The sequence below is a fragment of the Gavialis gangeticus genome, unplaced genomic scaffold (assembly GCF_001723915.1).
Source record: "Gavialis gangeticus isolate Ggan-Ray unplaced genomic scaffold, GavGan_comp1, whole genome shotgun sequence".
Classification (NCBI taxonomy): Eukaryota; Metazoa; Chordata; order Crocodylia; family Gavialidae; genus Gavialis; species Gavialis gangeticus.
In genome coordinates this window covers 146,999,255-147,010,360 of record NW_017728992.1, presented here as the reverse complement: position 1 = coordinate 147,010,360, position 11,106 = coordinate 146,999,255, and the positions used below count along the sequence as shown (strand labels likewise).

Sequence of the window (11,106 nt, the reverse complement as noted above, 5' to 3'; positions counted from 1 at the left end):
GGGGGGGATGGAGGCAGGGACCACACTGCAGTGCTGCACAGACAGCCAACCACTTATGAAGTTGGATAGCCCTGCACCAACTTATCCTGTAACTACATCAGCACTCAGCTATTTGCTCACAGACATGCAGCTCCCCACTAACTCCTGGCACTTCACAAAGCAACCTCTCCTCTCCCCCGTGCCCCACACCAGACCTATAAGTGTTTGCTGTTGGGGTGGGGGAAACTGAGATCCACTTTGGAGACAATCTAGGAGAAGCTGCATGTCTGTAACTTCTCTCCGCTAGTCCTGCTGCCTCTACCTTCCCAACTCCAGTGCTAGTTTCAGGATGGGATGGGGCTCCAGTTTGGGGTTTGCCCAGCCTGTGCTGGAGGGTGGTGGGGGGCTCCAATCAACCCCCTCCTGCACTGGTTGGGAAAACCTCAGACCAGAGCTCCTTTCCCTCCCCTTCTCCCCATCCCATCCTGCAGACAGCCCTGGGGCCAGAGCTCAGCAGCATCAGTCCAGCCCTACTTGTGCACAGGGACAAACAGAAATTAATGAAGGAGCACTAGATGATGGTTTGTGTCATGTGATCAGTCACTTTTTAAAAGCACTCAACAACCAAGCACTTCTGTTAAGGCACAGCTGTGGAGTGCTTTCAAGGGACTGATCATTCAACAGATATCACTTCCATCAGTTCTTTTTTTTTCCAAAATCATTGTTATATAGCATCTCATTTTAATTCTCAGGTCAAGATCAAATCTCTCTGCTTGTCTTCAATGGTTTCTTTCAGAAGAGCTACAACCCAAGTTTCCATTTGTGATGTAGAAGTGACTAGATTCCACTATCCAAAATTGAGGTTTTTTTTTAGTTCATACTAAAACAAAGTACAACATCCGATAGCTAAAACAATGCATCAGATGCCACATCAGAATAGAATAATGTTTGGGGGCAGGGAAGAGAAGAGGGGATAGAAAAAAATTGGATGTCTAGACAGAGTGAGTGACATGGTTAATATCATATGTACACTGAAGTGTGAATTTTTAGCATAGAATAGAAAGGATCCTGAAGTTGTTCATGGACTACTAGTTTAGGCAAACATCCAGGGAGTATATTTCATTCCACTGCGAAAAAAAAAAGCCTGATACTGTAACATTTCTACATACCCCCTGCCATAGGAGTTCTGCCTCTAATGGGAATGAAACTAGTTTTAGACAATGAAATGGTCTGAAAAACACTAACCTACAGATAGTGATGACATGTGCTGATATGGAGCAGCTGGAGACTTCCAGCTCTTTTTTCCATAAGGAAACTCCATCTTAAAACTAGTTAGATTGGTTGCCCCCAGTATTATTACCAGGAGATTGTTCCAAAGGAACCCACTGAACTGATGGTTAGAAAAGTCTTCTAAGTTTCAGGCTAAATTTATTTCATGGGTGACTTGCATGCATTTGTTATGCTAATATTACCCTTTTGTTTAAGCAGCTCATCTTTCCCCCCCACCCCATTTTCTTTTGCTCCCTAGATTGTACGTCAAAGGGTAATTTCAATACTGGTGACCTGACAGCCAATGAATCCAAACCTGTCATGAAAAAATTAAGAAGTGTCCACTTGAAGAGGAGAAACTCCAGTCCATGTCCTCCAGAAAGTTCTAGCTGCTTACACATTGTTGCAACAGTGCAGAGCAGCTAGACAACCAAATCCCACTTCCAATATAGTTCTGCTACTATCCAGTTAACCTACTGTAAAACCATTTATTGTTGTTACCTTTGTCTTAATAGTATCTAGTTCTTCAAGAATTCTCTTGATCTCTGGTTTGGGAGTATTCCCTACCTGTAAATACAGAAAGCACAAGAATGTAGTTCTTGAAATGAACTGCATACCAAACAGAATGTTTCTAGGATAGAGGGAATATCTTGACTATGGTCTTGTATTATAGGTTGACCTCCCTCTGCCCACACCAAAATCATAAGTCTCAGTTGGATCATACAAGTCAACATGCAGGGTCATTAATGCCATATTCTGTGCATGGGTTCTATAGGAAAGCTATTGTGGCCAGTACCCACAAAGCCAGATAGTATGGGCTCTTCTGTTTTGCCACTCTTAAAGAAAACACACAGGGTCATTTGCTCTGCTACCATCATACTACAGCAAAGTGGTCCTGCATAGCACCCTTAAGGGTAGTGGAGCAAGTGACCTTGCACCACATGGGGAGCCACTGCAAAGTCTAAAACCAGCAAGAAAGCCTTGGGTGCCCAACTCTTGGCAGTCCATCTGACAGGATCCTATCCTTAATTTGATTCTGCCATGGGATTTTGGGAGGCCAACAATGGTTCAGGGACATTTCCCCCTCAAATAAGTGGATAATGACAAAGAGCAAATAAATACTATAACCACGGGATTCTGCGTTTCAGAAGAGAACAACAATTCATGGGAAGGCTTGGGCAGCAGCATCTAGAGAAGATGAAATATTGCACTGTCATAGCATAAATAAGACCTCCAGGGTCATCAACTCCAGTACTGTGCTATTACAGGCACCCATATCATCCTTTTTGTACGTTTATGAAGCCAATTCATCCAGGCCTTCCTCTTACAATCTTTATATGAAGCCAACCAATGAAGCTTGGCAAAAGAAAACACTATAGCCTTAGGTTTCTTCTCCCAAGTCCAGCACAATTTGGCGGGTCAATATTCAAAATTATCTCAGCAAGTAGGCTGCTGAAGTGCGACACTTAAGGTGCTTTTTCCAGAAGCTTTAGCAGATGAAATAAGATCAGATGCCATTTAAAACAGCCAATGCTCTCGATGCCTCGTTCTTATTAAGGGGCACAAAAAACATAAGAAAGGAAAATTAATAAAATCAACTATAGTAAGTTTAACATACTTATTCTGATGGACTTGCACCAAACAACTTCTTACCAAACTCCTCCAATATCTTATTGATATTAGACAATCAAATACAATTTTGCTGTTTGTCTATTAACATGAAGGACTACATGAACTAAACCTTGGATCAAGTTTCAGATTGGGAGAATCTTGAATCTGGGCCAAATCCAAAATCCATGGTTTATAATCCATCTCTACAATGGCTTGGACAGAAACCTTTTATGTCAACAATGAGAAGGTTTTGATGATGATCCCCAATATAAAAGTTTAAAGATGAAGCCTAATTAATTGATATTAATGATAAAAGCACTGCCTATCTTATCAAGGAAGAATAAAAAAAGATGAGAAGCTATGTGAATACTGGTGGCTATGGGATAAGCTGCCATGAACGGTGGAAGGAGTGACATTTCTGGTCATCTTTATTCATCAGGTCAGACATAGTAGGGGAAAGGCTCAGTAGCCTCTCACCATGAATAGAACTGATGGATGTCTGCTATCAAAAGTGTCCATGCAAAAGAGCCAAGAGACGTTGCAAGTGTTGCATGCTGCTTATTGGCAAGTTTTAGCCTCCAGGGAAGTTTAAGGCAGCTCCCTGACATACAAGTCAAAGCAAACCTGACTGCTCCTGGGCAGATGCATCATTGACGCTGCACTTAACAAGCAGGAGGAAGTACTCCCTTAGTTCATATCATGAGCCAAGGTCTGTGGTGTAGATGCAGCATGTGACTTGTTCAAGCCTACTAAAAAAGAGTTGGGGATTAGGCTCAAAGTGCTAAGGGTGTATGTGCATTAAGTTATAAAAGCAGCCCAAACCTCATAAAAACCCTCAGTCTATGCACCATCCTAAATGTCTTCCCAATGTGATACAACATACAATTTTCCCTACATTTTCAAAAGAATAAAGTATAATACTACCAAGAATAAAACTTACTTGCAGAAAAATGCCCACTACAGCTACTCCGTCACGTTGTTTCAAAGCTCCAGCAAAGTTACCATGTTTTGGATTCCAGTGCACCATGTGAAGCTGAGGACCAAAAGGAAGCCAAATTTTATTAATGCTGTCAATGACAATCCTGCTTTCCTTATGCATTCCACTGAAACTTGAATATATGGAGAATGCAGGTCTTGGCATAAACATATAAAAAGTATATCCTATCCCTTCTAGAATTCTTCCTTGTGCTTCATGCAACAACTATTTGTCAGTCATTTGGCTGCATTCAAAAATATGGAGATTGGCAAAACAGAAAGCTTGCTTCAAGTCAGTCAGATAGTGTAAAAAGAATTAGTTATACACGTATCATGCACTGTTGGAATTACCCATTGATGCATTTAGTCTCAACCAGATTTTCAGGGTTGAATTTTTTAGCAAAAGCCTCCCAATTAAAGGGGTGCTTTATAAAATTACTGTGGTGCAGCTCTTTACTCACCTCCCTACAATGAAGCAGTAGAAAAAAAAAGAGCTCCAAAAATAAAATCAAATCACTATTTTACTTTCAGGACATCTTTCAATAGGTTTTTTATTTCTTCTTCCAGAGGCATTCCAGACCCACTTCTCTTTGTATAGTTGAGAACACCATCACCACCACCACTCTGGAATGTGGAAATATGTAACGGGGTGTCAAATATATGGCCTGAAGAACTTTATTATCTGGCCTGAGGCACTATGTGTGGGTCTCTGAATGAACCTACATGCTGCACAAGGCCTGTGCTGTACTGGCCCCACGTGCAGCATGCAAGGCCAGTCCAGGTCACATGCTGCTCTTCCAAGGAAGACGCTACATGTGCCTAATCTAGCATGCAGGTCTGCAGTCCCCAGTTAGCCCATACTATTCGTTCAGTGCATAGGGCCTGAGGAGTGCAACACCCTGATGAATAGAATATTTCTACTACTGACTTTCTAATGAAAATGACAAACAGCACAGGGATCCAAGATTCCCTCTTCCCAGAGGAGTGTCCTAATCATTGGGCCCCATACTGCTTGTTCTTCTAGGACTCTTGCATTCTTGTCAATGCACTGGCTCAATTTCTTGATCAGAATGGGGTTCTCAGCTAGCCAACTGTGTAACCCTGCGGCTAGAGCACTCTCCCAGGAAGTGAAAAAGTGTAGATTTGCATTCATTTATACTAAGGACTGACTCAAAGTCAAGTTTTATGCACTTAACATGCAGCCCTTGGTCAGATTCCTAAACTCTGGAGAAGCATGGCTAAATAGACACCTCTTGCTTAGTGTTGCCCATCTCTAGGTGCAATCAGTTACCTTTAGAGATGTTCAGATATCTGCCCTTTTAAGAGAGCTTATGAACCACTTCCCTTTGCTAACGCTACAGAGAGCCTAGGGACCCAACACAGTCTATTTGGATTGCCATCTTGGGGCCAGACAATTTTTAGGCACTGGAATAGCCAAGTGGAAGCTTAAGGAGCCATTTTGGGTGCTGTCCAAGGTCTCAAATTGTACACTAGCTAAGCTTTTGCTTGGTAGAAACAAAAAGCAATCCACATCCTCCACTTACAAATAGGAAGGGATGCATGTGCATGCACACATGGCTGATGCTACTAAGCATGGAATCCACAAGGAAAAAAAAGTCACTCATAGCACCATTCACACGATTTTGGGTTAGTCTATGATGAAATAGATTCTGTCTACCAACATTTTCTTTGCATGAGAGAGAGGCAGATAGCTCTGCCTTTGTGGTTGCAAAGTCAGAACACTGACATACCACTGCATACCCTTCATACAAAGTAAAATAAAAGTAGTGCTTCCTTGTCATGGAAATACAAAGGCCCAAACTGTTTTACCAGCAGATAAAGAAAGAAAATGGAATGTGTTCTAATGCCAGTGAACTGGTAACTTAACCCTACTAATTGTTGGGTTTGAGTCAACATTTAATTTAAGGAGTTTGGCCCTAGAGTACTTTGGCATGTTCATATTAAAACAAACCATTTCTTGAAATGGCAAATCTGAAGGATTCTAATAGCCAGTTAAACCAATATAAATCATTTTACACATCTGGAAAAAAAATGGAACACTGATAACAGCTGTGTTCTCTGAAAAACAGTGAGCAAATCTTGAAGCACTGATGATTTTTCAGGCTAGGGTACATTTAAAGAAGTTATGATATCGCTATTGTTGCATTTTGTTTGTACAAACATCTGGGGACAAATGATTTACATTTGATATACACAGAAGTAACAGGTTTCGTTAAACAACTATTAGACAGCCATTCAACAAACAGAAATAAAGTACTTCTGAGATTAAAATTATTCATTTTTCCCAGCTGCATGCAGCCATCAAAACTTCAGTTAGGTCCATTGGTTAATGAGGGATGGGGCAGGGAAGAGAAGGAGGGGAAAATAAAAAAGATCCCACCTCTGCTGCATGTTTCACTCCATCAATAATATGCTCCGAACCATGATCATCAGAAGAACCCCAGTGAAAGTGAAGCTGGCGTAGCCTGTAGGCTCCTTGGACTGGCCCACCTCTTAGCACTGCAATTGAGAACATTAACATCAGACTTTTTATAAGAAGCTCTACTGCACAGTGATTACACACCTTTGTCTAAAAGGGCCCAAGCCTTATGAGAACAATAAGCAAGTGTCAAGCACTCCTTAACAATTCCATTACAAAAAATATCCATCATATCACAGGTGTGTCTGGCAACATTACAGGTAATAGTTACACGTTTGGATCTGGGCAGAGCCAAAGGGATATGGAAAGAAGTTCATTTTTATGCACGTGTCCTCACAGACATGTAATACTGCAGGCTATTTGTAAGCAATGCCAGTAGTATCCATCAAGGCAAGTAATTGTTTTACACCTCTGTGCCATCACCATTTTTTAAAAAGCATCTGGCACAAGGGAAACCTGTCTAGCCTCACACCAAAATACTTCTCATCCAAAATAGAGGATAACTTCTCTCTAAAGAGATTTTCAATGAGGTACTAAGAAAAAAAAAAAAAATAGAAACCTAAGAGCACCTGTAATCCATAAACAGAATTCTAATCCTCCCAAAAGGAAGAAAGGTTTTTTCCATTTTGTTGGTAGCATGGCATAAAACAGAAACCACCAAAAAGTCTGTCATGACAATATAAGCAGTAACTCTAAGGGATAAATGCATCTCTTTCAGGCTATCATCAGTTGTAGGAACATAAATTTTAAGATGGGTTTTCCAGGTTGTGAGGTAATGAACTCCCAAGGATCAACTATAAAGAGCCCAGAACAAGTATTCAAAGACCAAATTCATGTAGGAAAACATGGCTCAAAAACACAGTTCATAAACAACAGGGATATTTATTTTCTTTTGGGTTAGGGCTTACAGCTTAAAGGCTAAAGCCACCAAGACATGGCATTGTTGAATGTTGCCACACCTACCTTTTAAGTAGCTGGCCACAGCAGAAGATTCCACAGTCCTGAACTAGGCACCTAAAAATCCCTGTAGAGTGCCTGGGAAAGAGGTACTTTCCCCAACAGATTCACAACAGCCAGCACAGGGAGGCAGGAACCTGCCCAAGGAAATACTTCACAGGGGCTGGGGTGCCTTAAGTCCCATACCTTAGCTCAGATGTGCTCAAACTCTGGCACAAAGACTGTGCAGCATGGCATCCAATCTTGCAGAGCTCCCCAAGGGTCAGGAAACTTGGTGACAGGTAGCAGCTTAGTGGCCACTGCTTTCCTGTCTCACTGCCAAATGTCCAAGCCCCACAGGGCCAGGCCACACCTCTTCCCCTCCCTCCGCCCCCAGCAGGATTGCGGCTTGGCCATACTCCTTTCCCCCTCATGGGGTCAGCCCATGACCCTTCCCCCTCAAAGGCGCAGATCAGGGCCAGGCTGGGCTGCAGCCTGACCCTCCCCCCAGAACATACAGCTGGATCATGCCCCACCCTGCATGCTGGATCAGGCATAGAGACCAGATACAGCCCACTGATGGACTGAGCACCAGCCCCAGGCTGCTATTCACAGCCTTATATCAAGGCTAGCACCCAGAACCCTCTTCCACAGCTCATTCTGTAATGTATTCCTAAAGGGAAGCCTGGTTAACTTCTCTTTTAAAAAGAGATAGTGGTGGTGCTGTCAGTATACTGTTACACAGCAGTTGGAGCAAGTGGGAGGCACAGATTCAATGCTCTCCTCACCCTTAGGCAATTAAAACCCACTTTACCCTACTCTCAGGGGAGTGCTCTCCCCACCAGCATAGTGACATGCATGGAACAAAGCAGACAATTTCCACCCTCCAGTTGAAACTGTTCTAATGTGCAATAAGAATTCTGTGGTCCAATGAAATCTCAAACAGTAGTAAGAGAGAAAGGCCAGATTAGCAATCTGAGCATTTATATAGGAAAGGGAGACTTGGTTCCAGGCCTTGCTCTGAAGGCTATTTATGCATTTTGTATGAGACAGTTGCTGGACGATATACAAAAATAGTCTTCAGAGTACAGGTCCATGAAAGGGACGGAACAGTCAAGAGGTACTTATTGAAATGTAGACCACTGTAGCAGCTGGTGCCAGAAAGGGTAGAGCTGGGTACATCCCACCTACCAAGTCCACTGACACACACAAGCCCCAGACGCTCACTAGCAAAGCTATTCCAGGCTCATTCCTGGCAGCTACTCTGAAGCCCTCAGAAACCAAGGGCTCAAAAGAGCTTAGAACAGCCTCCAGTCTTGAGTCTGCAGGCACTTTACGGACCTGGAAGGGAGCAATGTACAGTCCCGATTGGCAGTTATTTTCCAATAAAATAATGGGAAAATATATAGTTATGAGGTTACAGTTTGTCAGTTGATTAGTTCTGGGGAAAAAAATTGCAAATAAAATGAGACCCGTTTCAAGTCATCCCGCCTAACAACTGCCTAAGCACACTTCCAAAGTTTTCAGCAGAATTTTGCATAATTCATAGTGTAAATGTAGTTTTCTTCTCTCCAAGAAAAGGTTCAAAGAAAAAAGCCTCTGAGAAATAAGGAGTTTGGAGAGGGACTAAGCTTCTTTAGATTTGTGACTTTAAGTTGGTATTGGGGTGTACCGACAGGCATGCTGTGTTGTAAGTTTGGGCCCCTTTTTGAGCAGATACCAGTATTGGATAGACTCTAAATTCATGCTCATTCATGACTGAAAGCAAGACTAATACCCATGCCTCCTGAGGCAGAAAGCCGATAACACTCCATGACTGCAGCCCCAAAAGACTTGGAATAAAGTTTTGACCTCCAACAATAGCTTGTAAGTTCAAAGTTAACATTGATACAATTCTTAAATCCTCCTGTGCATAAACACTGTTGGTCTCAATTAACACTTGATATCATGCATACTAGATTACCTAGGGATTAAAGGATGTGCTAGCTACAGAGGGAAGGCTTACTAGTTGGCATACATCCTAGTCATTGGGATACATAAGCAAACATTGTGCTGGTTTCAGCTGTGCAATTCTCATAACTCTTACTGACTTTGTAATACATAAATAAATCATAAATAAATTTTCAGTTTTAGAAAGTCTTTCATCAGGAGCGATCAACATATCTCCATTTCATATTTACACGCAGGAAAGTTGAGACAGAGGTTAAGACCCAGATCTTCAATGCTATTTAGGCATCTTGTTCATTTACTTGCAAGAGCAATCAATAGCAAAAGTTGGAAAGTTACTTAAAATAGTTTTCTAGCTGCCTCCCTGTAGAATAAACTATGGGGACAACACTGAAATGGTTTGTTAATTTCTTTAAAAAAAAATAAATAAAAAAATAAAAAAAAAAAAACTTGCATTAAGCAGGGGGGCGGGGTTGGTAACAGAGTAAAAAGTTTGAGGGAGATTAGATTAAAATAAGATCCTGTGTTTAAATTTAGGTTTCCTTTTGTAGTTAACTTATCAGGGCTGAAACTGTTATTCTTTACTATTTCTAAGGCCACAGAACCCAGCATGTCCACTTGTTCATCACAAGTTGGCAAACATGCGTGTCAGAGGAAATGCTGGGCTAAGCATTTAATAGCAGAATTTTAATACAAATAGCTTATGTACATGCTACTGCCAAAAATAAATGAATTGCTAAGGAGTGCTTCGGTGAGGCAACTGAAGACAACTTGCAGGGAATGCGTCTGAACTGTGAAGCTCCAAACTCCTATCCTGTAGCCATCAGGACATCAATGGCAGAAGGGTGAGAAGTACAACTGGTAAGCAAATTTGCATTTGGGATATCTGGGGAAGGGGAGGGGGGGTGCATCTTTGTCCAAAAACCTACTGAGCAATTCTCCACCAAACAGCTGAGGTGTTTATTTTTATTTAAAAGTTCAAATGTTAAAAATATTTCTAGCAATGATGGGACAAAACAGGTTGTGCACTAAAAAAAAAAAAAAGGTGCAAGATAAACATTTTTTCACATATTGTTTGCAATATATTGCATGGTCTTTAAGTCTTTCCATCACATATCAGTTGCGTGTGGCTGGAAAGAGCCATAAATATGGATATGGTCACAATTGTTCAAAAGCGATGCAAATATTATTGTTACTATAGTTTACAAGATATAGTGCTCACTTGTGGCATCATAGTTGGTTAACATGTATATTTTGTGCCATCAATGCAAGTGTTAATTTTTACAAAAAGAATGAATACATAAATCTTGCCCCAACTTAAAAATTTAAGTGTGGGGGGAGAGAAGAAGAAAAAAAAAAAACAGTGGACATCCAGGACAGTAAAGAAGAAAAACAAGCAAACAACTAAAAGCAGAACATTGGGGCTTGTCCCAGGGGTTTTGTTATTACACTGGGGGGAAATTAAAACCAAAATCTGCATTGCAAACAGATTTGATAAAACAAACAGAGCAGTAAGCACAGAATACTCTGCCTTTTGAGCTTTCAGTTGTTTACTTTTTCCAAAAAGTCAGCAACTTGTGAACACCTGGTCAAAACTGCACTATTGCAAAAGCTTTTTCACTCTATGGCTGACTGCGCATACTCTTAAACAACAAGAAGTCTGATACTAGCATCCAAGGACTGCAGACAGACATGGGCCCCTTTATTAGACACTGTACAAAACAGAGATGGACACTATCCTAAATAGTTTACAATCCATGCAAGAGAAGAGACAGCACCAGGTGGATACAGCAAAGTAGGAGCCCAAGGAAATAAAGATAGTTGGCATGGTAAGCAGTAGTTAGTGAGGTCTTTCAACATACTGCAGCCACATTTCTTTAATGAAGTAGCTTATCAAGAATAGAATGCCAATGCAAATGCCACCAAAAATAAAATGGGGGGGGGGGGGG

The 11,106-nt window shown here is 41.4% G+C and overlaps 2 protein-coding genes across 2 annotated transcripts in view; both read right to left on the bottom strand.

Annotated features, from left to right (window-relative positions):
- The window catches only part of LOC109304998 (carbonic anhydrase 3-like), a 54,736-nt gene extending 48,443 nt beyond the window's left edge, over positions 1-6,293 (bottom strand). The window contains exon 1 of the mRNA XM_019527872.1: positions 6,236-6,293. The gene's annotated coding sequence lies outside the window, so the exon portion shown is untranslated. The remainder of the gene's footprint in view (positions 1-6,235) is intronic.
- The window catches only part of LOC109304999 (carbonic anhydrase 3-like), a 93,240-nt gene that overhangs the window by 4,663 nt on the left and 77,471 nt on the right, over positions 1-11,106 (bottom strand). Inside the window, exons 5-7 of the mRNA XM_019527873.1 lie at positions 6,236-6,354; positions 3,800-3,892; positions 1,750-1,815 (exon numbers count right to left, since the gene is read on the bottom strand). Of these exons, the coding sequence (XP_019383418.1) occupies positions 1,750-1,815; positions 3,800-3,892; positions 6,236-6,354 (278 nt within the window). The remainder of the gene's footprint in view (positions 1-1,749; positions 1,816-3,799; positions 3,893-6,235; positions 6,355-11,106) is intronic.